The sequence below is a fragment of the Ctenopharyngodon idella genome, chromosome 7 (genome assembly GCF_019924925.1).
Source record: "Ctenopharyngodon idella isolate HZGC_01 chromosome 7, HZGC01, whole genome shotgun sequence".
NCBI classification, from domain to species: domain Eukaryota; kingdom Metazoa; phylum Chordata; class Actinopteri; order Cypriniformes; family Xenocyprididae; genus Ctenopharyngodon; species Ctenopharyngodon idella.
In genome coordinates, this window is record NC_067226.1 from 25575510 (window position 1) to 25603311 (window position 27802).

General features: G+C 35.6%; 3 protein-coding genes across 3 annotated transcripts; 1 reads left to right on the forward strand and 2 right to left on the reverse strand.

Annotated features, from left to right (window-relative positions):
- Nucleotides 1-79: 79 nt before the first annotated feature.
- fcer1g (Fc epsilon receptor IgFc epsilon receptor Ig) lies at nucleotides 80-6108 on the forward strand. The gene is made up of 5 exons (XM_051901395.1): nucleotides 80-313; nucleotides 2349-2446; nucleotides 2643-2681; nucleotides 3305-3334; nucleotides 5204-6108. Exons 1-5 carry the CDS (start codon nucleotides 247-249, stop codon nucleotides 5264-5266), a joined length of 297 nt encoding a protein of 98 aa, XP_051757355.1. The 5' UTR covers nucleotides 80-246; the 3' UTR covers nucleotides 5267-6108.
- Nucleotides 6109-7719: 1611 nt separating this feature from the next.
- Nucleotides 7720-13684, reverse strand: LOC127516613 (C-type mannose receptor 2-like). The gene has a single exon (XM_051901389.1). It carries the CDS (start codon nucleotides 9661-9663, stop codon nucleotides 8878-8880), a length of 786 nt encoding a protein of 261 aa, XP_051757349.1. The 5' UTR covers nucleotides 9664-13684; the 3' UTR covers nucleotides 7720-8877.
- Nucleotides 13685-25403: 11719 nt separating this feature from the next.
- On the reverse strand, nucleotides 25404-27467 carry LOC127516615 (C-type mannose receptor 2-like). The gene has a single exon (XM_051901392.1). It carries the CDS (start codon nucleotides 26241-26243, stop codon nucleotides 25482-25484), a length of 762 nt encoding a protein of 253 aa, XP_051757352.1. The 5' UTR covers nucleotides 26244-27467; the 3' UTR covers nucleotides 25404-25481.
- Nucleotides 27468-27802: the final 335 nt, after the last annotated feature.

The following is a 27802-nucleotide window of genomic DNA, read 5'->3' on the forward strand; positions in this document are numbered from 1 at the left end:
GGGTCAAATACTGATTCAGCATTTCCAAAGATCCGCAGTCTGAAGTAAATCAGCTGACTTACGGGCCTTTTCCTCTTCGTCACTCATGGGTGGGGGTGGTTTAAACTTCAAAACTGACATATTTTCACCACAACTTCCCTCTTGTCTGCCTCTGATGTGCTTTTCACATCTGTTCACTGAAAGTCTTCTTTGGAGGTGTGTGTCCAGTGAGGTTGTATTCGAGCAAAGCCCAAGTTTTTAACGAGGATGATGATGATGAAGGTGGGGTTGCCGTTCTCTCTTCTTTCTCTTTGGCTCAGCTTCGGCACTGCTGGTAAGTGTTAAATATCAATGTGCTTTTTATCTCATACGAGCGATGCAAATCGCAAGGAATTGGCTTGGTTGTGTTTTGCGTGCTCGCGACCATACGTTAACAACTTTCCTTTTTAGGGAAGGCCTAAGGGGTATTCCAAAATTTTATGATGTATAACAAACTAAAATCTAGTGTGAACATTGGCTTTCATTTAACTTTTTAATTAAATTTTTTTTTTTTTTTTTTTAATATAGTCATTTTGTCCATTAAACTTGTGAAGCTTTAATACATTGCGATCACTGTGTTTCCTTGCGTCATTGTTTTTTTTTAGACCAGTTTTGTTCCTAATTTGTTCACAAATTATGAAATAAAACCACTAAGAATAGCACGCTCTGATCATGTCTTAAATGTGGAAGTATGCCGGGATTTCATACAAGGTTTTTCTTCTGTTTTTTTTTTTTTTTTTGCCGCACGTTTAAGAAGCAAGTGAAGCTTAAAAGAGTGCATTTGTCACTCTTTCAATCCAGCATTTGTGTTAAAAAAAAAAGAAAAGAAAAGTTAAGTGAAGTGAGAGCCTTGGTTGGTTAGTCAAGATCACTTTTCACATCTTTTGGTGTAACATTGAAATGAAACTTTGATGACAGGAAGTAGCCTCTTTTTATTTTGTAAACAAGGCTTGAGCCACACAAATATGACCCTATATTTCAACGGCAACTGCTAAGACAAAGCTCACAATAACAGAATAAATACACAGGTAATTTTTTTTTTCAAAATGTATTGACTAGTACATGTGAAAACTGCTAGTGTTTAATTATAGGTTCTGGCTATGTTACTTCTACTGGTCGCTGGTTCACTTCCCTTTTGCCTCTCTGCTACCCTGAACTAAACAAAGTTTTAAAGATTTGAGCTTTGTAGTACTTTCTATTATTAATTCATTTTCAATGCATTACTTTAATTCTCATGGATAAAAATGTGGTTGATGACAAGTGGAAAGTGGCATTCAGCTATGAGAAAAAAAAAAAAAAAAAAAATTCATGCATCTTGATCAACCAACAGTGTTTTTGTTGCACTAGAATGAATCCATTAAACTTGGAGCCATTAAGACAACACAATGTTAGAGTAGTTAAATATAGTAAGTCATTGTGCCTCTTTATTTTAGATTACGCAGTACTGTATTTTTTGATTGTAATTGGATTCATTGTAAGCGTGTGGTCAGCGGATTCACGTTTGTACTTGTACATTTCCACGAAAAGAGAAGTAACGCTATTTTGTAGGATATGATACTATGACAAACATCACACATGGCCTCCTATAGTTTTTTTTAACACTTCAGCACTTTGTAAAGTTGTTAGTTTCTCACAAAAACCTTGATTTGCAAATTCATGGCTTTTTGCTATATTTTTTGTGTATATTATCAAAACTGTTACAGCAGGTATAGATTTCTGATTTGAATTTGAATGTCACGATACACTATATTCCCATAAATCACAGTTTGTTGGTGTGTATTAGTGTCTGATCATTAGAATTCGTATTGTAAACACAAGTCTTTCATATAAACAATATAACCGCACACCAATGCTTTCACACAATTCTAATGATGTGACAATCAGTATAATTAATGATGCATCAGTTTTTGTAATTTACTAATGACCACAAATTTAAAGAGAATTTATCAAGTGTAAATTGATAATGTATTCAAATACAGCAGATAAACTTTGTGAAAGAGTTTATGATAACACTTTATTTGTGTCCTTATGTAGTTACGAACTATAGATCATGCATAATTACATGTAACTAACCCTAAACCAACCCCTAACCCTATAGTAAGTACATGTAGTTATACTTACTCATGTATAATTACGCTGTAACAAGCACACCCTAAAATAAAGCGTAACCGGGTTTTTATATGTAGCAATGACCTATAAAACTGACTCTCAGACCGTTTCATGTAATAATAAAAATCATATTATCACTGTTAATAATTGTCATAAAATACTTTAACTGAAGCGCAATATATTTAGTTTTTTCTTTTCTTTATTATTTCCTATTTTTTTAGATGCAGTGAGCTTAAAAGAGCCGCAGATATGCTACATCTTGGACGCGGTTCTGTTCGTCTATGGGATTGTTCTCACTGTCCTGTACTGCAGAATGAAGGTACTGTATATGTGATTAAACTCTGTTTAACTTCTTTTTAACAGTTCAAACTAGTCTGAAAGGTAATTGTTTTCATATATAATTATGGCATCATAAAGTGTATGTGTGTTGTGTTCAATCGTTTAAGTATTAGATAAGACTGTCAAAGTTTATATATATAGAAAGAGAGAGAGATCATCTATCTATTTATTTGCAGATGCGAAGTAAACAAGCCGGAAGACAGTCATATTCAGGGGTAAGACTATCCATCCTAACCATGCTAAATTATTCACTATTATGTTCAATATATTTATACATATATAAAAAAATAATTATAAAATATAGAAAAACATTTCTAAAACTGCTTGAATGAATCAATGTGCTGTAATGTAAATTGAACACAAACGGCTGTAACGATGGCCAGTACGTTCTGAGACCAACAAATGACATTTATGCGGGTTAACTATTAATATCCTTAAAATTAACCCTAGACTGACTTAAGGAGCACATTTTTTTTTCTCTCAAATTTGAGTCCCTGAAGACTCAGTCTTATGTTTCAATCTCTAAAATGATCTGCTTTTGCTTACTGTCCGTATCCTCCCCCTTCACACTTTTGCATCCTGTCGTGATCATTGTGTGTGAGTGAAGTCCTTTCTAAAAATTGCTGCTTTTCAGCATGCAACCTTTCACATGAAACATGTCCTCTGCCTGTACAGATCAGTCATGCATCCTTTCTTAGAAGGGTATTGCAACAAATGAACATTGTTTGAACTTAATTTGACCATACGTGACTGTCACTGCAAAAAAAATAGCCCTGTGTGTATGTTTCATATTTGTTACAGCCTTTCTAATGTTTTTATTCTTTCCAATTGTTTACAGAAGAAAGATGCCGGCGAAGGGGTTTATGAGGTATTCTTGTTGTGTTGTGGTTGTTTAATACTCAGTGTAGCGGTAGAATTTACCTTTCTTGTGTGTACAGTATGTCTATATTTTGCATATCAAATACTATATAGAATTCATATTATTTGAATAGCCTACTATAATAATGTTTCATGGGCAGAGCATGGGGGGGGGCTTTTCTATAGCTTTTCTATAGTAAACCTACATATTCAAACTCAGTGTAACTCTATAGATAATGACATTGAATTGATTTAACTATAACTACAGAGAGCAGCAAGTGTAACCCTAATAATAATAATAATAAAAAAAAAACTATACCATAATCTATTTAAAATGCATTTATTTCATACTTCAAACCAATTAACATATTTATTGACACATCACTTAAGACTTACTGATATAAAATTATAATTAAACTTTATTTGGAGTATTTCTTTATTGCACAATGCACATTATGCCTAAAAGGTGTTTTAATATCACTATTAATAAGGATTGTATGATCTTTGTATAATATCAGTCTTTAAATGCAAGACATTTAAAGTGTACCTAAAGTATATTTGCAATAGTTCCACTTTAGCACAACCAAATATACTTCAGTATATCTTTATTTAAACCTCAGCACTACTTCCAAACAATTAAAGTGCATTAAATAAAAAAATTAGTTGTTCCAGTTTAGCAGACTTTTAAGTATAGCAGTTTAGTATACCAAAAGTACAATTGCAGGGTATTTTTATTTAGCACATAAACATGTAAATTTATTTAAAATAAATGTATTTCAAATACATTTTAGTATATTTTTTTTCAGGGAATTTACTTGAAAAGTGCTGCACTTGAGTCTGTTTTGCCACACTAAACTGAGCAATAAACAAGTTGAAAATGCAATATTTTAAACTAGGCTGTTATTAAGCAAATTAAAGGGGTGAAAAATTACTCAATCTCTACTTTAAATCAGACATCTGTTGGGTTGTTAACTGCCAAGTTTTAAGTTTGACTGGATTTATTAATTCATTTACAAAATAACAATTCAAAATTTATTTAAAATACCTACATTATATACATATTTACTCTCAAGTTTAAAATTGTATTTATTTGTAAAACTATATAGTATTTTGTTTACCTGCATTTATGCTGCCTGTCGGAAATTTCCTACTTCCCACTTCTGAAGTCGTTAATACAAACTCATCGCATTCAAGTGTTTTGCCGTCGGAAAGAACAGGAATCATGGAGGACACCAGGTTTATTCTTACCAATTTATTGGGAAAATTTTATTAAAGCTAAAATGACATTTAGCGCCCCAATTATTGACGGCCATATAAACATTCACCCCACTATCTATCTAGTCAGCTTGCTGACAATTCTAACAATTTTGGTCAAATAGAGGCTATTTTTGCTGTGTATAAAACATACAATACGCTTCAAATGACTTTTCATATATGTAGACTAAATATGCACTACTACTACTAATGAGAAGACAAGGCTGTTGTGGAAAAAAACGAATAAAGACTACTGGTCACAGCAGCAAACATTTTCCCCTCGGCCATGTTTAAAGTTTGTTTATGGCTCGCCCAACTTGGGGAACTTGGGTATCAAAATTATCCCCGAACTTCCCAGTGGTAAATATCCAGTTTTTACCTAAGAAACTTGTATTTATGATAATTCCGATAGCAAATAAAGGCAGTATTAAATCCATATGCAACTCTTTTAAGGCATAAAGACATTTAAATCCAGTCTTAGAGGTTGTTATATTAGGATTTTCATACCATTTAACTGATGCATATTAAATTTCTGAAGCCTGTGGTTGATCTGGTAAGCTTCTATTGAAATGGCGCTCACTCTCTGCCACATCCGTTTTGTCCCTCTCTCTCCTCCACACCGCAGGGTCTCAAGCCTCATGATCAGGACACATACGAGACCATCAAAATGAAGCAAGGAAAAGCGTAAGACTCAAAGGACAAGACTAAGACTCAAAGCAAAAGGAGGGAAAGAAGTTTCTGGACCTTGTACAATTGTTATCTTAAGTATGTCGCACCTGTAGATAAGCTTTCAATCACAAGAAGAAAATGTTGTTTATAACTTTTGGTAATCACTAGCATAGATGTAAGCAAATAATCAAACATCTACTTTTCTACGTGTTTAATAATTTAAATAGTTTTCATGTTTAATGAATGTATTTTTCTATTCGCCTTTAAACTACATATATAGCTTTTAACATGTATACCACACTGCGTGTCACTATTTTCGAGGCTAACTTCCTGCTCAGGCTTCTATAGCAACATGCCACCAACCCCAAAGAGTCCGAGTCATTTCCTGTTTTAAAGAATAAATGAGTGGTCTGACAAAAAGTGCATCTGCCTTTGACCACATGTGTGAGAGATGGAAACAGTGCTATGTTTGATTGTATATGTGTAGGCCTTTTTTTCCATTGGTTTAAGACTGAGCGTTCGTATTGTTTTGCTCTGTTTTTTTCTGCTACATGTGGCATCTGAGAGAACAACTGTATGTGTGTGATACAAAAATGATACCACTGATTGTCAGTATTTACTTTAAGAGTTACAATATAGACTTTGAGACAATAAGAATTTATTGTAAGTGTTTAAATACGTCCAAAAATTGCAATTGTTTGCAGTTGTAATTAATGCTTACAGTTTTTTATGATCAATATCTAATAATGTTATGCTGAAATGGTCTCATTTCCTGTCCACAGAATAGTTTGTTTTCGGTCTTACATCAATAGATTTGTAAACACAATTCTACTATCCTTAAAATAAATACAACTGTCAAAACATTGCCTATTATTTTTATTTTATTTTACATTATTTTATTAATTAAAAAGAATTACATTTTTATTTTATTAATTTATTTTCTTTGAGTTTTTCAGCTTGACTACTGAAAGTGTGCTTACATAACAAAGTAATCAAATAATAAAGAAAAAGTAACACTTTATTTCGATAGTCCACTTTAGACATTCTACTAACTAGAAGTAACTTTGCAACTACATGTCAACTACCTCTCATTAGAATATTAGTAGACTGTTAGGATAAAGCTTTCGGGTTTGAATAAGTTTATATACTTGAAAAGTTACTTATAGTCAGTTGAAAGTCTGTTGGTGGATCATCAAAATAAAGCAGATATTAAGCAGTCTACTGATACTCTAATGACTGCTAGTTAACATGTAGTTGCAAAGTTACTTATAGTAGATTGTCTAAAATGGACCATTGAAAAAGTGTTGGCTTTTCTTTATTATTTGATTATTATTATTATTTTTTTATTAACCTTTTGAGCGGTACGATCCCACATATGGGAACACGTCCAGTGACGTCACATAACTGCCAGATTCAAACTGCTTTCGCGCGTTGGCTGTGAGACAGACACGCTCAGCGCTTGTCATATATCACAACTATGTAGTGCTTTCAGCCACATGTTTTTTTAAGGTTTCAGACATTTAAATACACATAAGCACGAGTAAAACAATACATTTAGAGTTTGTAAAATACACACTGATGTCAGACATCAGTGGAAGCAGTGAATAACAATCCATTCAAATATAATTTGCCGACATTTATTCATATCAGACACACATAGTGGGCCTAAGTAACTATAAAGTTTACTCTGTTATTCTTCCAGTTCACCAGCCACTTATTTGGGTGTATTTCGGAGAAACTGATGCATTCACGTGCTGTAAATCCGACTGACAGGACATGGCGCAAACTAAGATGGCGGCGCCCATCTGGCGTTATAGATCAAGATAAAAAATAAAAAAATCATTTATAAAGGTTTTTAAATGACAAAACACTCACTTACATTTATTTGAGAATCGAATATCAGATAGTTGATGACATGGTAAGCAAGTTTGTGAATATTTTAAATAAAAAAGGAAAAACAAAATAATAGCGATACATCTGTCTTACAGTGTTATTGTGGCTGCGGTGTGTTATGTGACAAGCATGACGCGTCGCCATGGAAACAATAAAGGCAAACAGGGTCAGCTAGAATATTTTAAAGGGGTGATGAACTGAGAAATCAAATTTTTCTTGAGCTTTTGACATATAAGAGATCATCATGCTATAAGAATATCCTGTAAGTTTCAGAACTGAAAACTTCCTTGTTAGTCCAATAAAAGCTTTTATTGACACCAGACCCAGCAAACCACAGGTTTTACAAAGTGGGGATCTGTGACGTCAAAGGGTAGCAAGCACCGCCTCCGCAGAAGAAGATCAACGCCTACTTCATCACTGCCTGTTTAGCCCCGCCCACCGATTCGCGCATGACATGCAATAGAATAGGTAGCGTAAGAAACGAAGACCTACGATCGAGCTACCAAGCAATAAACATGCCATTGAGGATTACAAAATATTGTGCAGTGCCTCGATTCGACAGTAATGCAACATGTAAGTAACTGTGTTAATTCTAATGCCTGATCTGATATGTAATAGTTTATGTAGGCTACAGATGTTATTTGTTTGAGTGTCAGTAAATCAAACCCGTGACTAAACGTCAACTTGCTTTGTTTCTCTTAGTAGGATGAAAATAATCTGTTATTTAACGGTGATATAAAGAACGCGATCAAAGAAAGCTCCCTTTGCAATCGTTGGAGCAGCGCGAGCTGAAGCTGTCAATCAAACAGCGCGAGTTTATGAGTGACTGACACGTGCAAAACTCCCGTTTAATTCAACGAATCTCTTAGTTATATCGCGTTTGCACTGTTAGTGAAGATGAAAGCATTTGTTAGTGTACATAAATTGAGTTGCAATGACGAGATCACTGCTTTCATTCGCTCAACATGTCTGTGATCGGCTACTTTGTTCATCTCTGCAACCTTTAATGCCACGATCTAAATATAATGCCATAGATCTAAATGTAATGCAACACTTTTCACGATTAGTTAACCTTGAGAGCTGTAATAGTAAAATCACGCTAAAAGAGAGAGTAATACTTGGTTGTTTCAAATGGAAAGATGTTAGCCAATCACAGCAGTGGGCGTCTACACTGAAGTCTCACAGCAGACACGCCCCTTAAAACAGAGCGTTCAAACCAGAGGGCTAAAATAAGGGTAGGAAAAATGCCTTTTATTTCTAAATTATGACAATTTTGGATGTAAAAAGCATACTAACATTATAAGTGCACCCCAGGAAACATTATAAAACAATAAAACAACGCAGTTCATGACCCCTTTAAACTTAAAAAAGTGAAAAGAGCAGCACACTTTCAGTAGTCAAGCTGAATCAATAGAGTACTACCTTTGGACACTGAAATGACACAGTCTTTATTTAAATACAAAAATACTTGTAATTCATCCAGACAATGTGGGTAACTTTGTAATGTATCAAAAACATATCTGGAATCAAATAATTAAAATTGATACTTTTATCACTCCAAATATCACTCATTTATATAAATAAAACATTACTCACAAGATTGAAAACCAGGCATGTTTTGCTTTCTGAGTACATAGCTGACATCTACACCTACATTTAGCAACTAACAACAGAAATAATTTTAGTTTGTTTTTTAGTGACTTTACTTGCTGTAATCATTACACATGACAAATGTATTCAGTTACTGCTTTCATTAGGTTTCGATTTAGTTTTCTTGACACAGAGAAAGTTGAGTCTCCGCTCACAGTCTGCAGGTTCCCAAACCGCCTTTTTTCTGTCATAAACTCCACAGCGCTGATCTATGGCAGGACACTGGGGCTCATCCTCCTCAGACCAGGCCTTATATACAACATTATTTCCATTTACCCAAAACCAGTAACCTGCTATGAACCGCAGACCAATCCAAACATCATCCGTCAGGGCTGGTGTGCTCTTGTCTTTCGCCTCTTCCATAATCAAATCTGAAGTTAGACCGGCCAAATCAACATACATTTGTCTGCAGTATTCCAGAGCCTCTTCCCACGTGTTTTCCTGCTGCATCAGGATCAGTTCAAAGTCCTCCATACAATAAAATGGTTTAGACATAAGGCAAGGACTATCATGCACTTTACTATTTGATTTTGAGACAGCAGCACATAGTTCATACAAAGTATTGGGTTGTCCAGCGTCCCACATAATATTAGCTGCTTTCTCACCTCCGCTCCATCTCCACAGTGTTGGGCTTTGGGCATCTCTCTGAAGTCCAATCCAGTAAAAATCAGAAACGACCCTTGGATTTGCAGAAAGTCGGTTCAGTTCTACACTGTCGATGGTTGACAGGTCATCATGGTTCTTTCTGCAGTACTGCTGTGCATTTGACCACGTCATACTCTCTTTCACATAGTAGTGTTTTCTGAAGATGCTGGTGTTCATTCTAAGGAAACATAAAAACAGAAACACAGTCACTTTAGCCTTCATTGCCATATTGTCAGTGTATCCAGTGTTAGCAGAAATGCAGTGAAGTTGTCAATTCCACATTTTTATTTGTGAATAATTTGCTACCATACCTTCCCAAAGATTACATAAACCAATAAAAAGCAGGTCTGACCAATTAAAGGATTGGCCCCTCCCCTTTTGTCCACTCACTATTCCTTAATCCCTCCCTGTTCTAGCTTTTTAATATTCTGAACAGTGTCTGAAACTGTATTACTAGCACTTCCCTATGAATCCCTTAATATATTCCTCATTTGTAAGTCACTTTGGTTATGCACCTACTAAATGTAAATGTATTACACACCCACCACTGGAAAATATATTTTTCACAGGACAAAAGCAAAGTGTGATTTGCATACAAATGTGGGAGGAAGTGGAAATGAACTCTGTAGCTTTTATATTGTTATCTTCTTATAAGAAATTTAAATGCAGAAATTCCACTGCATTACAAGAAGTTGCAATGCAGCTTCTCAATCAAGAAAAAATGCAAATAATAATAATGTGCACAGATAAATCATGTATTTAAAAAAACCCATTGCAAAATTCCATTTAAAAAAATAAGAATTATCCGTTTTGAATTTGTGTGACTTTAAAATGTTACATGTGTTGTGTTTGGGCCTGATTTGACCCATTTCAACATTACAAAAACTCTTTGTGGTTTCCTGTATGAATGTATGAATGTCAGCTTCCTCTAGATGAGTGAAAATGAGGATCCAGTGCATGAAGTATGTGTGCAGGGAAACTCCGCATCCATTTGCCATGTCTGTTAATATAAAAATGTTGTATTTCACTGATATTCTCAAGCATTTTAGATCTTTATTAAAGGCATGCTCACCCAAAAATGAAAATGCTTTTTTAACAACAAAAGTTGTTCTAAACCTGTATAGTTTCTTTCTTCTGTTGACATTTTAAATACATTTTATATTGATATTTTGAAGAATGTGGGTTACTAAACAGTTGCAGGACCCCATTGACTTCCATAGTATGAAAAAAAAATACTATGAAAGTCAATGGGGACCAGAAACTGTTTGGTTATTGACATTCTTCAAAATATCTTCTTTTGTGTTCAACAGAAGAAAGAAACTCATACAGGTTTCAAACAACTTGAAAGTGAGAAAATGATGACAGAATTTTTATTTTTGGGTGAACTAGCCCTTTAAAACATATTTACATACATACACATATATTTTATATCAACTTTTTTGCCTTGTTTGCTGTGAGTTTAGATGTTACTATTAAAGTCTATCCTTCATAATCTTAAGATATACATCTAATATTTGAGGATGTATTGATTAACTTTAGTACTGTACGGACACACAGTTATTATTATTATAGAGCCTTCCCATTTACTGTTACATTCCACATACATCTAACATAGGGAATAAAACAATATCAAAAGTGACAAACACCTAAACTTAGATAAGCATACCGGAGCATATCATCAATTAAAGCAATTAAAAGCTAAAAACAAAAAAAAAAAAAAAACAACTTTTACCTTGTTAAAAGAGAAATACTTTGTGACACTGTAAGTAAAGGTGACATTAAAACTCTGGCCATTTTAAACAACCTGAGAGGCAAATCAGAGGATGCAAAGAAATATCATTTAACCTTAATTTGCAGGACAACACAATTAGACAAATTCAGATTTCCTTCAGAAACAAGTTTTATGCTAAAATGTTTCCACATATGTAAAAACAGGATTTGGTTACCGTGCATGTTTTTAACACACTTGTGACACAAAACTCTCCAGCAGAAACATGATTCAACACATTGTGTAAGCTCTTTCAAAGCAGTTCCCAGCATATTAACAGCATAATTCTCGTGTTAGAATGTAGCTAACATAGCAGGTTGATAGCCTATAGGTTACAAAAAACAAATGCACAAATACTGATTGAATTAAGTGCATTTTAACGTATTTAAATGGAAATTTTTATTATAAAAGCAATGTATGTAGTAATAATACTGAGAATTGGGAAATTTGACTTCCCTGTTGACATTAGGGGTGTGTTCAATATGTAGAAAAACATTCTGCTCTTTCATGAAGCAGTACGTCATGAACATGAATTCAGGCAGCAGCAAGAGCCTTGATCCATTAACCAAGTTAGGACACTGATGACTCAATTTCCTGTGACATGATTATGCAGTCCTGCATTAAATCATTGCTTGTATTTCTCAACTTCTTTGTTTATTATGTATCTCTTTATGTAGGGGACGGTTGCAACATGGCTTATTCCTCCAAATCTGGGGTCCGTTCTTCGTACCTCGCTTAATACATCTGAGATGATTTGACAGATGCCAGATCTTGATAACTTGATAACTAATCGTGATAACTGATCACTGGCTAATTTGGTTCTTCAAATGAATTTGTTGATTGGATTAAAATATCAGGATTAAATTGTCCGAGATTACTGCGCGTTCTCGTGTTCCTTGAAAAGGGCAGATGTATCGATACTCGAAACCACGATCAGCAATGCAGCGATTGGCTGGCGGCAAGACAGCAACGTAATGACATCATATAATTAGAAAAGACACCTGGCGAAAAACTCGATGAATTTCTGGACCTGAAACAGCCAAATGAACAACATGACATTACGACATAAATGTTATAATAGATAAATGAAATATGCACTGTTTTTTTTTTTTTTTTTTTTTTTTTTTTACATGATTCCCAACTATTTAGATTCACGAGCATTTGTACAGTCATTACATTTTTATTTCAAAGTTGTAATTCGCAATTCATTTAATTTATCTTTGAAGCAGATTTGTTACGTGACAGCATTAATTAAAGTTTTAATTAAAAATGAATTAAAGTCAAGATCAAGTTATCTGCATCAAGCCACTCCCATAATAGCGTCACCATTCAAATTAATGCACGGCTCAGAATAACTGTACAAGCATGTGTGTAAGACTCCATACAATTATAAAGTAATTATTCCGTCACAAATAAATCTTTCAATGAGTAAAACTGGTTGTCTCTATAGTATTTTAGACTACACAACATTATAATATTATTTTCAAATTAATTTGTAAATTATTATCATTTTAAATTATTGTCCCTGGATAAGTAGAGTACTTGTGAAATAAATTAGCAGTGGCTGGGACAGATTTTGTTAAAAGATGCAATCTAATCCTACATGAAATAAGCCTGCTCACGAGCAGGTTTAAGCTTACGGACCTGTTGGTATGACAGCACGTCCAGGATGAGCGTCGAAGAACCGAACAATCCAAGATCATGCCAAATTGTCAACAATCAAATCCAGCTAACCGAGTTAGCGACGTACGAAGAACGGGCCCCAGGAGTAAGATAGAGTGATGATATTTATACTGCACATGCTCAGTTAGCCCCTTCTACCTGGAAGAAAGCAGACACATGTAACCATTCCTTCTGCAAAAAAAAAAAAAAAAAAAAAATACTGTCTAAACTGTTTTTGTGAAACATTGTAAAGTAATATTTTCATTAGTGTTTTCTTAGCTTCTAACAGGCATATCTAGCATGTGTCAAAGCTATTTTGTCATACTAGTAGGGGAGACCGGGGGTGGTTGTAACACTTTTTGCTTCAGCACCTATAACTCGCTGAATTTTTTAGCTTGAGTTCTCAAACTTTTATACAAAGTACCCACATTTGTTTACTACAAATGGAACCAATTCAATCCTCTACAAGAATATCACAGACCTTGTGAGTTAATGTTAGATACATGGTGTTGATATGATATTGATATGATATTGTTCAAAAACAGGTTTATTGAAATAAAAGAACAATGTCTCTTACTCTCTCTATGACTGTGTGTGTATAAATTTGTCTACTAGAACAAACTTACTTAAGTGCACTTAATAAAAGCACTAGGCTACTACAATGTAGCTGAATAAAGAACATCTTTGTACATCTTTAAGTCTAACAAAAATAATGTCAATGTGTGTGTGTGTGTGTGTGTGTGTGTGTCTATGTGTGCATATTCTCAATCAGAGTCACAGTGCTGACAGATGAATGCTGGTAACCCCGGATTGCAGGCTTGGTGGGCCCAGAAACTGCATGGGGTGCATTTCACCCAAACCTCATCAGATGCTTTACTTAAAACAGATACCTCTATCAGTCTTTCTTTTCCATGTCCTAGTCATTCTGTAAAAACATTTAAATCAAGATAATTCTTAGTTGTATGAAAGACAATGGCTGACAGGGTTGGGGATGGTTGTAACACTTATGTTACAACCATCCCCGCCCTGTCAGCCATTGTTTAGCTAGCTTTATTACCATAGTGGTTTGAAATTAGCAGGGGTAAAATGCATCACATATTGCCTAAGAAACTATTATTTAATCTAATATAAGTCATACAATTTTATCTGCATTAGTATACATACTAAACAAAATTTAGTCTTGGTCAAAATTTTTACTTTCTTACCTCAAAATCTGTTTTTTTCTCTATATATTCTGAATTTTCCTGTTTCCAGCCTTGACAATCAATATGTGGGGTCGGAGAGAAAGTAGGAAAATACTCAAGTGATCAAATGACTCCTATCTTGTCTCTAATTGGTGGAATTGATGGTGTTACAACCATCCCCATGTTACAACCATCCCCGGTCTCCCCTATAGCAAGTTTTATCATGCCTTTTATTATGGGGTTAGTTGCAACATTTGACTTTGTCTATTCAAGCATAAATTGTATGTATATTATCTTATGTACACATGTTACAGCAGTGTGGGTAGCTGACAGATGTGGGTTTAAAGGATTAGTTCACTTTCAAATGAAAATTACCCAAAGCTTTACTCACCCTCAAGCCATCCTAAGTGTATATGACTTTCTTAAGTTGAATATGGAAGGTGGTCTGCGGAAGCCAGTTATTTTACTTTATAACGTGTTAAATATGGATATTTTTCTTACACAAATGCATTGCTTCGTTTCAGAAGGCCTTTATTAACCCCCCGGAGCCGTGTGGAGTACGTTTATGATGAATGGATGCACTTTCTTGAGCTTCATACAAAGCTTTGATGCGTCAGGATATTTATAATATAACTCTGATTGTGTTCATCAGAAAGAAGAAAGTCATATACACCTAGGATGGCTTAAGGGTGAGTAAAGTATGGGGTAATTTCATTTTAAAGTGAACTAATCCTTTAATAGGCCTATTAAAATTTTTGCCTACCAATAAAGTCTGCAAAAAGTCTGCAAATTTGCAAAAAGTGTTCCAACCGTCCCCATTTTCCCCTATCTCATCATCCATCCTTTTATGATATCCTTTTCAGTAACAAAAGTCACATCACAGTCATATTCATGTAGCCTATAGCCTACACTTTTATCCACATTTATTGATTCGTTTATGTTGTATGCATGCTATAAAAACACCAGTAAGTGGCCTTATTCATGAGAAGCAGAGATGTCCGACTGATGAACGAATGGCTTTTGAATCTTTTCAATAAATTGGTTGATCGGTTTCACAAAACTTGGAGCAAATTGGGGCCACCTTATACATTAAGAGGCCATTTTTATTGGCTAAACTTTCTGTTTTACAGACACTAAAAGTACTAATAGAGGTTGTTTCAGTAGATTTGAGTAGAATAAAACATTTATTACAACATCTTTAATAGTTTTGTTTAATGGTTTAAGACAGCAAAATAAATTAAAAGTAAAATAAATGAGTATTCAGACAGAAAGATCATGGTGCTTTTAAAGTCCATGTGGAATTTCTGAAAACAAGTTAGTAGCCTAAAGCAGGTCTGAATGTGTGTATAACAAAAAACTACTTCTTAACAGATATTCTTATTATTATAAATATTTAAAAGCACAAAACAAGTGTAGGATGCAGCTAACAACATTTCACCCAAAAGAGACTAGACATTATCATTATTATCACAATGCACTGCAGTTAACCTACAGCTATTAACTATTAAAATAGGCTTTGAATATAGTTTGTATTTTAAATTGATTTTACTGTTTGGCTCTTTAGTCACCAGGCTTGTTGTCATCATTATTCAAATAAATCATTTCATGGGTTCTTGACACAGAGAAAGTTGAGTCTCTGCTCACAGTCTGCAGGTTTCCAATTCTTCTGCTTTACATCATAAACTCCACAGCGCTGATTTATGGCAGGACACTGGAGCTCTCCATCCGCAGACCAGACCTTATAGTCGAGATCTTCTCCATTTACCCAGCAGCAATTTCTTACTTAGACCAGTAAGACAAGGACAATTTTAACCAATCAGGCTAAGGCTAAGCTCTACTTGTAAGACTCCTCCTTATTCCTTGCTTTGTATTGGACACCCCAACCCTGGAGACAGTATATTGATTTTTTTTGTCTAGCTCTGAAAATAAAGTGAATTGATGTGAAATAAAGCACAAATTGTTTCACAGACAGTACATCCACGGTCCAGCTATAGTATAAGGCAAATCTGATGAAGACCATTCTTCCAAACACAAATTTAGGAGTAAAATTAAGTATAATTTGTCCTAAAATGTGTGTAAAATGTGGAAATGACCTTTCCGTTGGATTTTTTTTTAATAAGAAAGTTCACCCAAAAATTAAAATGTCATTTATTACTCACCCTCATGTCGCTGTACACCCGTAAGACCTTCATTCATCTTCGGAACACAAATTAAGATATTTTTGATGAAATCTGATGGCTCAGTGAGGCCACTATTGAGAGCAAAGCCACCGAACCTCTCAAGATCTTTAAAGGTACTAAAAACATATTTAAAACAGTTCATGTGAGTTCAGTGGTTCTACCTTAATATTCTAAGGCGACAAGAATACTTTTTGTGCGCAAAATACCGACTTTATTTAACAATATCTCGTGATGGCCGATTTCAAAACACTGCTTCATGAAGCTTCTGAGCTTTACGAATCTTTTGTTTCAAATTAGTGATTTGGATCTCCTATCAAATGGCTAAACTGCTGAAATCATGTGACTTTGGCGCTCCGAACCACTGATTCGATTCGTAAAGTTCCAAAGCAGTGTTTTGAAATCGGCCATCACTAGATATTGTTGAACTTTCAATGGCTTTGCTCTCAATGGAGGCCTCACTGAGCCATCGGATTTCATCAAAAATATCTTAATTTGTGTTACGAAGATGAACGAAGGTCTTACGGGTGTAGAACGACATGGGGGTGAGTAAATAATGACAGAATTTTCATTTTTGGGTGAACTAATCCTTTAAATGCAGAGAAAAAAAAAATACTGACTCACCCTTTGTGTAATATTTCAACCCTTTCACGCTTAGAGGTCATTACAGTGGACGGCTATTTAAAAAGCATTTTCTTGCATATGCATGGGTTTTGATGGCATAGTTGCACATCAACCTCTACAGTGGACCCTAGTGCATCATCCTATACATTGCCACCAAGTGGCAAGCCGTTGTATGTCAATTTTTTCCCCTCCAAATCAAGATGGCTGATGGCCAGTCAGAAATGCCAAGTTGCTCTGGACTATCCATCCATTCCTTCTATCCTAGGAGACTCTTGTAGGTAAAAAATAAAAATAAAAAAAATCTTGTAGCATCAAGCTATATCTAATGAGTCATATCACAGTTAAATTTTCCAAATATTGTTTTTAGGAAATTATGATTAATCATCTGTCTATTAAATTGAACATCATGCATCAGCTATAGCTATATTTCAGCTACAATTCATACTATTGACTGTTTTATTAGTTGTTTTTATTAGTTTGTTTGTTATTAGAATGTAATTTGTATTAACATCAAAAAAGTAATGTGATTACATATGTAATGTACGTTACTTGTAATGCATTACTTTACTCATAACATCAAAAAGTAATCTGATTATGTAGTACACATTACTTGTAATGCGTTACTTTTCTCCTTACATCAGAAAGTAATTTGATTACGTTATGCATGTTGTAATGCGCTACCCCCAACACTGCTCATTTCAGATGAGATTGAATCGCTAGGTTTTCTCAGAGGAGAGCTATGGTAGAAATGTGTCCATCTTGAACATAATCAGAATTACCAGCTAATAAGGGTAAACATACTCAGGTAGACTGGAGGGGGTGTGAATGTTTTCTACATAATCTGAGTTGGGTTTCCTTGACAGGTTATAGAGATCTCTGATGGAATCACATCCTCGTGTTCTGATATCAAAGACACATGAATTTCAACTTATATGTTCAGTTGCATTTTGCGTTTATATTTTTTGTATATATTTTGTAGTTTTCACATGATGTTATAATATTATTAATTGGTTTGTTAAATACACACAATATTGCTGTGTTATTACTGTATTATGTTTATTAATAATAAGTTTTATTTATATAGCGCCTTTCCATGGCTCAAGGATGCTTTACAATGTACATTTAACAAGGAAGAGATAATACAAGTAGAGTAGACAATGATGATAAACAATAGTTAAAAGATACAGCAAAGGAACATTATATGGACAAGGCAGCATACAGAAGAATAGAATAAAGCACAACAAAATACAAAACAGAACTTAAGAGACATAACATAACATTCAGAAAATAAGTGAGTTTTGAGTAATGATTTAAATTCAGAAATATTATTAGCACAACAGAGTGAGCAGGGGAGAGAATTCCAGAGTTTTGGAGCAACAACACTGAATGATCTGCTCCCCACTGAAGAGAGGCGTTGCCGAGGGACAATGAGAAAGCCAGAGTCAGAGGAACGTAGTGAGCGAGTCGGGGTGTAGGGGACGAGCATGTTAAGAAGATAAGGGGGAGCCAAGCCATGCAAAGATACGGTAAACAACTGGAAGCCAGTGAAGATCATACAAAATTGGGGTGATATGAGCAGAACGCTTGGTATGGGTGAGTATTCTAGCAGCAGAGTTTTGAATGTATTGTAATCTGGAAATGGAGCTGGCAGGTAGACCAATGAAAAGGGCATTACAGTAGTCAAGGGGTGATGAGACAAATGCATGGATGACAGTTTCAGCATCTTTGATACTGATGAAGGGACGAAGTTGGGCAATGCAACGAAGATAAAAGAATGCTGATTTGGTGATAGAGTTAATATGAAACTGAAAGGAGAGGGGAGTTGAAGATTACACCTAAATTTTTAACAGTATTAGATGATCTGATGTGAGAACCAGCAATCTCACAGGTGAAATTGGTTGGAATATTGCTAGTGAGTGAGGGGGTTCCAATAAAAATAATCTCAGTTTTGTCCATGTTAAGCTTTAGAAAATTTAAAATGTTACAGTATCTTCAGTTAGAACCATAAACACATACTGTCCACTCAAGTGGAGAAAGAAAGAAAAAAGAAAAAAAGAAAAGAAAAGAAAAGAAAGAAAATTGGACATTTGAAAATCTCTTTTAAAAATGTGTATAAAAATTCATACCTTGTTTTTCATACCCTAAGAGCAATAAAATCATGTATGAAAGGGTTAAGGACACTTTTAAAGTGGTGTCCTTTGAAAGTGTTAAAAAATGACCTGCGATGCAAATCAGAGGATGCAAATAAATATTGTTTAACTTTCACACTAACTGAAAGAGAAAATACATAAACAAATTCAGATTGACCTCAGAAACAGGTAAAATGCATCCGAATGAGCAACCGTAGAGATTTGTACAATATTTACAGTATAATGTGCATTAAAATACACTACATTGTCAAAAGTATTGGGACACCCCTCCAAATCATTGAATTCAGGTGTTCCAATCACTTCCATGGCCACATGTATATAAAATCAAGCACCTAGGCATGCAGACTGCTTCTACAAACATTTGTGAAAGAATGGGTCGCTCTCAGGAGCTCAGTGAATTCAAACATGGTACCGTGATAGGTTGCCACCTGTGCAATAAGTCCATTCGTGAAATTTCCTCACTACTAAATATTCCATGGTCAACTGTTAGTGGTATCATAACAAAGTGGAAGCAATTGGGAACAACAGCAACTCAGCCACGAAGTGGTAGGCCACGTAAAATCACAGAGCGGGGTCAGCGCATGCTGAGGCGCACAGTGCGCAGAAGTCGCCAACTTTCTGCAGAGTCAATAGCTACAGACCTCCAAACTTCGTGTGGCCTTCAGATTAGCTCAAGAACAGTGCGTAGAGAGCTTCATGGAATGGGTTTCCATGGCCGAGCAGCTGCATCCAAGCCTTACATCACCAAGTGCAATGCAAAGCGTCGGATGCAGTGGTGTAAAGCACGCTGCCACTGGACTCTAGAGCAGTGGAGACGTGTTCTCTGGAGTGACGAATCACGCTTCTCTGTCTGGCAATCTGATGGACGAGTCTGGGTTTGGCGGTTGCCAGGAGAACGGCACTTGCCTGACTGCACTGTGCCAAGTGTAAAGTTTGGTGGAGGAGGGATTATGGTGTGGGGTTGTTTTTCAGGGGTTGGGCTTGACCCCTTAGTTCCACTGAAAGGAACTCTTAATGCTTCAGCATACCAAGACATTTTGGACAATTTCATGCTCCCAACTTTGTTGGAACAGTTTGGGGATGGCCCCTTCCTGTTCCAACATGACTGCGCACCAGTGCACAAAGCAAGGTCCATAAAGACATGGATGAGCGAGTTTGGTGTGGAGGAACTTGACTGGCCTGCACAACCCTATAGAACACCTTTGGGATGAATTAGAGCGGAGACACACTCCTAAACCTTGTGGAAAGCCTTCCCAGAAGAATTGCAAAGTTATAGCTGCAAAGGGTCTAAAGTCTTTAGTTTTATCATATTTATAAAAGATAGATACGCTAAACCGAGTCTTGTCAAAAAGCCGAGCTCCTGGAGGCGTGCCTGCCGTCAGTGCCGTGGGCAGAGCTAAAGAGTCACGAGCGCGTGCAGCTTTTGTGTAGAGATCATCTGATAGCTGCGACATCATTATAAATACAAAGGGAACAAAAACATTTGTGTTGTTTACATTTTATGCACTTGCGCCGATTGCCTAACTTCATGCAGTGCTGGCCCGATCGGGACACTTACAGTTCCTTCAACTGTCCGGAACGTCTTTCACGCTGAAGGTCGTGCATGCTTCTGCCATGTTTAGCAGTATCACTGAATAGAGTACCTCAGGGATGACGTGTTTTTGTAGGCAAAACCTGGAAGCGAGTTAGCATTTTAGGACTTCTGGTTCCATCGCCCTGAAGTCAATGGGTTTTTTGAATGGGTTTTTGCTAAATGGCCTGAAATAAGGTCTGTGGTTAACACAGCCTCTAAATATTTTCACGTTTTGATCTATGACATAAAACACACCAGTTATAACCCGCTTGTCATTTTTTTAAACGTTTATTGTGTCTTAAAAACGGCAGTTGCTAACAAATTGCTAAAAGGGACTACTTCCTTTGGCGGGGACTTTAGACGTCATCATGACAAGCAGGACATTTGGACAGCATTTCTCATGAAAAAGTGGATAAGTATTCACACACAGCGCAGATCATAATCAGCGAGCATGTTTTTAAATAAAGTTTGAGGAAGCTTGGTGGTGGTGACGTGGTGACCATGTTGTTTAACTTGTAAAGATTATCTTGATAGACAAAACGTGTAAGTGTCATAACCCTTTGTTAAACACAGAGCTTATTTTTTGCAATTTTCCAAAGGTCTATAGGAAAAATGCATAGGCTTTCGATAGAGGGAACCCGTGCGCCGCTAACTTCCGGGTTGGCCTGCAAAAACACGTCATCCCTGAGGTACTCTATGAATGACAGGGTCCCCGCTGTAACATCACGCAAGGTAAATAAGAGGATGACATCTAGTGGAGAAGACTAATAAAAAGATTAACGTCAATCAGATATTATGTTCAGTGTTTGCAGAAATAAATACGGAAAAAAACGATTCTTGACTTTTGAGAATCGATATCAGATCGACCACATTTTAAAAAACAATTAAGCGAAAAATCGATTTTTTTGCCCAGCCCTAGATGAGTTCAGCAGCTGCAGGGTTTTCTGGTTGTTGAACTGCCGCTGCGTAGCTCTTGTGTTGTGATGGAGGTCCTGTGGTCCTTCTGGACTCTGCTGGAGGACGGATGGTTCTTGGTGACTGAGATCTTCTCTTGTCACTAGAGTTTCTGCTGTTTCTTGGTGTGTTTCCAAGGGCTGTGCTTTTCAGCACTCTGGCAAAGACTTTCACTCCTTGCTTATTGAGATGTACATGGTCATACATATGATGAGGCCGTATGTCTTTGTGATGGGCGAGGTGAAAATTAGGAATAAGTACACAACTTCTGGAAAGCTCCACATTATTTCCATGGATCATGTGAAATGGCACATCAGTGCGTGGTAGTAGTGTAGACAGAGTTATTTTAGCTTCTGGGAAACATTGTGTGGCTCTGATTGCCATCTCTCTGATCACAGGAGCCACATGTCCCTTCATGGCCCTTAAATCATTTGTCCCTGTGTAGATAATGATGTGTTTATAGTTTTCATTCAGGTTTCTCTCAGACAGGATCTGAAAAGCACTTCTTGTGTTTGGGCACCAGATTTTCTTGGATCTCAAATTTGGGAATAGAAGTTTCTCATTGATGTATTTCCCATTTGAGTCAGTCAGGATAAGAGCGTGTGTGAATCTGGGATACTGGATCAGTTGAGCAGTGAGACTCTTCCTCCACTGGAAGCTGTTCAGGTTGAGGATTTTCTGTGGGCATCTCTGCACACATCAAGGGTTTAGCAGAAGACTCTAGGTGATGAAACAGAATTGAGTTCTTGACATTGGAGATGGAATCACAGTTGCTGAAGTTATTGTCATCTTTTGGACTGATTTTCCAGGGGAGGCATCAGTGTTTATATCCTTGTTGTCGTCTTCATCAGACAGTGCCAATGTTTTTATTCGTTCCTCAACGAAGACTTTGAGCGCAGACTGAGGGTAGATGAAGGGGTGGGGCCAGGATGATGCGCTGGCCATAGTTGATTTAGAATGTAAACAATCAACTGAATTAACTGCCAATTTTTTGTTTATTTTCTCTCAGTGAGTATATAAAGAGATAAAAATGAAAAAATGAGCCAAAAAGTGGAAAAATATGACTTTCATTGATTTTAAGTGAAAAAAAAAAGCCTTTAAAGTTCCAGTTTTGTCCAAATTGTTTTCTTTATGCTGTTCTTCTAAGCAAAAACTCAAAGAGAGATATGAAGTACAGTCTGTTCAAAATGTCTTTACCTCTCTTTTCTTGTAAGTTTTCTTCTTATTTGTTGTTGTTTTTGTTGTTATCCTTTTCAACATGAATATCCTCTTCTGCAGAGGGTTGTCCTGTGATTATCGTCTCTTGAACTTCTTTCTTGAACTTTCCTCAGAATCAGGTTTGAAAAAAAAGTGTAAAAAAAAAAAAAACCTGTCCTAATTCAACTGAAGCTTTTATCTAGACGTTGTTTTATGTTGAATCTTCTACTTTTCTACTAATTTGTTGATAAAATTATTCTCATTTTTCATAATTTATCTGGAGCTCAACTCAAGTGTGACCATCTCTCATGGAACTCTCTCTCTCTCTCTCTCTCTCTCTCTCTATAATCTTCTATATAATCTCTTGTATTACACATTTTTGGTAACGTAATCTGGCTACTTTTGGATTAAAATGTAGGCTATAGATAGTTAATAATTCAAAATACTAACACTAATGTACCTGTTAGTGTTTGCTGATAGTAACACTGAATAAAACAAAATCACATCTTATGATTTTAAAACATATTTACTTGAAATTAAGTACATTTAGAAAACAGCAACATTACAAAAACAAATATTGAAAAACATGAAACTCACAGCAATATCACTGCTACATCAAATATTTCATCTATATTCCATATATTATTATACACTCTAAAAAAAAAAGTGCTACAGCACTAAAAGTGGTTCTTGGCTTGTAATCATAGGGGAACCACTTTTGGTGCTAAGTAGCATCATAAAGGTGCTATGTAGAACCCATAAGAGGTGCCATATCGCATTTTATTTCTTCAACAAAAATGGTGCTAAACAGCACCAACAGTGGTTCTTTGGCTTGTAAAGAACCTTTAAAGGAGCTTAACAGGTTCTTTGTATGGCAGTGGTGTATATAGCACCTTAACCACCCCAATGAACTGCTGAAGAACCGCTGAAGCACCTACAGGGGCTTAACAGGTTCTGTATACAGTAGTGGTGCTATATAGCACCTCAGTCATCCCAAAGAACCAGTGAAGAACTGCTGAAGAACCACTGAAGCACCAAGATTTGGTGCTATACAGCACTTAAAGTGGTTTCCCTATGATTACGAGCCAAAGAACCACTTATAGTACAATATAGGACCATTTTTTTTTGAGTGTATTATTATTATTTCATATATATATTTCATCTATATTTCATACATATTCATCTATATTTCCCCCTCACCGCCAGATAAACTCGAAGAATCACGAACGTATATGTTACAGGTGAGGCTCCCTCTCCGCTTCCTCCGGATCATCAGAGGGAGCTCTCAACAGAATATTTACTGTTGCATTTGGACTCCATCTCACATAGGCCCTCATACCTGGGACTGATTGCACACACACCTGCAGTTCATCACACACATACTATTTAAGCACGCCACACACTCGCCACCGATTGTGAAGTCTTGATGTGCCATGGTGGTCATTACTGAGCGTTTCTTTGTGGATGGTTAGACTGTGTTTGATCTTGGACTGTTACCTGTTGTTTGATTCTCTGCTGCCCGCCCCGACTATTGCCTGTTTATTGAATTGTAATTGTACGCTGCCTGCCCTGACCTTTTGCCTGATTTTTGGACTGTGTATGTTTGCTGCCTGCCTCGACCCAAACCTGTCCCTGTTTACGATTCTGTTTTGCCTTCTCTATTGCCGTTGCTGTGTCTCGACCCTGTACTGTTAGACTCTGGCTAAAATAAAGCTGCAGATGGATCCTCACTCCGCTGACTCTGCGTCACAGTATATAAGCGGCAGGTTTATTATGAAAAAAAATTAGACGTAAAAAATTTAAAATTAGAAGAATCAATGAATTGTGAACAACTTACTGCCATTGTGTAAATAATATGTAATCATGTAATCCATAAAGTAACTGTAGTCTGATTAAGAGTATTTTAAAAAGTAGTTTACTCTAATTACTTGATTTTTGGAATCTGATTACGTAATCCAGATTACATGTAATCCGTTACTACCCAGCTCTGTGTGTACTACAGAAGAAAGTTATGTGTCTGAAAATGACATAAGGTTGAGTAAATGATGTTTTAAGTGAACATCCCTTTAATTCAGAAACTAATTGATTCAATGCGAGAGTGAGTGAACTGATTCAGATCATTTTGCTAACCACTTTCTGAAACACGATTACATCACGAATCGGATGACTACAGAGAATAATGGACGCACAATTTGATTGCTGAAAAACTGTCAAGTGTATATGTAAAGCGTTTAAATTACTCATTTCTTGGTTATTCTATAATTTTCTGCCAGGCTTAGAACTACAACACCCCTTTCTTCGTAGTCCTTCAGACATTTTCAAACGATCAAAATGACTCATCTCGCATAATTACTGTTTTACAGACACTGACTGACTCAGTAGGTTTGTGTAGAATAAAACATTGATTACAACATCTTTAATAGTTTTGCTTAATGGTTTATGATAGCAAAATAAATAAAAAGTTAAAAAAACGTATTAAGACAGAGTGCTTTTTAAGTCTTTTAAAGTACAGCAGGAGTGTGTGTATAACAAAAAACTATGTCTTGACATAATTTATTATTACAAATGTAAAGTTTAAAAGCACAAAATAAGTGTAGGATGCAGCTAACAACATTTCACCCAAAAGAGACTAGACATTATCATTATTATCACAATGCACTGCAGTTAACCTACATCTATATTAACTATTAAAATAGGCTTTACTGTTTGGCTCTTTAGTCACCAGGCTTGTTGTCATCATTATTCAAATAAATCATTTCATGGGTTCTTGACACAGAGAAAGTTGAGTCTCTGCTCACAGTCTGCAGGTTTCCAATTTTTCTGCTTTACATCATAAACTCCACAGCGCTGATTTATGGCAGGACACTGGAGCTCTCCATCCGCAGACCAGACCTTATAGTCGAGATCTTCTCCATTTACCCAGAACCAGTGACCAGCGATAAAGCGCAGACCAATCCAAACATCATCTGTCAGGGCTGATGTGGTCTTAACTTTCACCTCTTTCATAATCACATCTGAGCTTAGACCGGCAAGATCAGTGTAGTTTTGTCTGCAGTATTGCAGGGCCTCTTCCCACGTGCTTTCTTGCTGCACTAGGATCAGCTTAAAGACCTCCATACAATAAAATGGTATAGCCCAAGAGCAATCAACATCATGAACTTTAGAATTTGATTTTTTGACAGCAGCACATTGCTGTTCATAAGGAGAATTTGGTTGGTCATTGTCCCACATTACATTAGTTGCATCCTCACCTTCAGTCCATCTCCACCGTTCTGGGTCGTTGGGATCTCTACTAAGACCAATGAAGTAATAACCAAAGGTGCTCTGTGTGTTATCAGAAAGTGATTGCAGTTCTTCATTGCTCACGGTGGACAGGTCATCATGGTTTTCTTTGCAGTATCGCCTTGCATCTGACCACCCCATATACTTATTCACATAGTAGTGTTTTCTGTAGAGGCTGGTGTTCAATCCAAAGAGACTCAAAAACAAAAACACAGTGACTGTAGCCTTCATTGCCATATTGTCAATATATCCAGTGTTTTACTATCAGCAGAAATGCCCAAAGAGACGATTGCAGGTCTGAATTTATGAAGATTTCTTACTTAGACCAGTAAGACAAGGACAACCTTAACCAATCAAAGGCTAAGCTATATTTGTAAGACTCCTCCTTATTCCTTTGAGTTGCTTGGACACCCCAACCCTGGAGACAGTATATTTATTGATTTTTTTTTTTTTAAGCTCTGAATGAAAATAAAGTGAATTGATTTGAAATAAATCACAAATTGTTTCACAGACAGTACATCCAGGGTCCAGCTATAGTATATAAGTCAAACACGAATTTAGGAGTAAAATTAAGTATAATTTGTCTTAAAATGTGTGGAAAATGTGGAAATGACCTTTCCCTCATTCCAAAGTAACATATTAAACTAATATAGAAATGTTTTTGTATGCTCAAAAAAAAATCTCCAAGCTTTTCAGGTCTAATTTAGTTTCTCATTCTGTTGGATTCATTTTTTTTTTTTTCTAAATTGCCACAGACTGTTATCTGTGCTGGCTCACTGTAGTTCCTGATCTTGACAATATAATAATCAATATGCCTAAAATTTTGATAGTGTCTTTTTAAAAATGTCTTATATATATATATATATATGCTTTAAAAAGACTGTGGATGGGGTGGCTCGTCATCATGATTTACCTCAATTTTTTTGTTTTGTTTTATTTTTATTTTAATGTTTTACCATTTTAGTTTGTCTCTGTCCCCATCTTGTGATTCTATTTTTGATTAAAAAAAAAAAATACAGACTCACCTTTTGTGTAATATTTCAAGGACACTTTTAAAGTGGTGTCCTTTGAAAGTGTTTTTTTTTTTTTTTTTTTTTTTAAATGACCTGCGATGCAAATCAGAGGATGCAAATAAATATTGTTTAACTTTCACACTAACTGAAAGAGAAAATAAGTAAACAAATTCAGACTGACCTCAGAAAAAGGTAAAATGCATCCGAATGAGCAAACATAGAGATTTGTACAATATTTACAGTATAATGTGCAATAAAATATATAATGTACAGTATGAAAAATTGACATTCATGTTGAGGTTTGCTAAAGTTTACTTTTAAAAGTATTATTAAATTATTAACATTTTTAAAGCTTCAAGAACGTTTAGTGTAATTTACTGTAAATGTATAAATAAGGGATTGAATGTCCAATATCTGTCAATGCTGATAAATTAAAAATCTCTAGTATCAGCCAATAACCAGTACAGTACTGTACATCGTGCATGCATCCCTGATGTGATCATCTCTCTCAAATGACACTGCTAGATATGAATTACCAGTGTTATTTTAAATACTATTATAGTATTTATTAATATTATGAATACACTGTAAAAAAAATATTTTTATGATTTGTTATTAAAACATTTATTTTTCTAAAATCAACTTAATTAATTAATGTGGTTCAGATAACACAATATTTTGAGTTTCTGTTGATTAAACCAATCGCCTTCATTGTATTAACTCAAATTTTGAATTTCAATGAACTAAAAATTTTAAGGCAACCAGGTAACTTACTTTTTTAAG

Excerpts from the sequence above, each read along its gene's own strand:
- fcer1g (XM_051901395.1), top strand. The coding sequence starts at position 247 with ATGATGATGATGAAGGTGGGGTTGCCGTTCTCTCTTCTTTCTCTTTGG. Across the intron at positions 314-2,348 it reads GCTCAGCTTCGGCACTGCTG|ATGCAGTGAGCTTAAAAGAG; the intron begins GTAAGTGTTAAA and ends CTATTTTTTTAG. Across the intron at positions 3,335-5,203 it reads CCGGCGAAGGGGTTTATGAG|GGTCTCAAGCCTCATGATCA; the intron begins GTATTCTTGTTG and ends TCCACACCGCAG.
- LOC127516613 (XM_051901389.1), bottom strand. The coding sequence starts at position 9,663 with ATGGCAATGAAGGCTAAAGTGACTGTGTTTCTGTTTTTATGTTTCCTT.
- LOC127516615 (XM_051901392.1), bottom strand. The coding sequence starts at position 26,243 with ATGGCAATGAAGGCTACAGTCACTGTGTTTTTGTTTTTGAGTCTCTTT.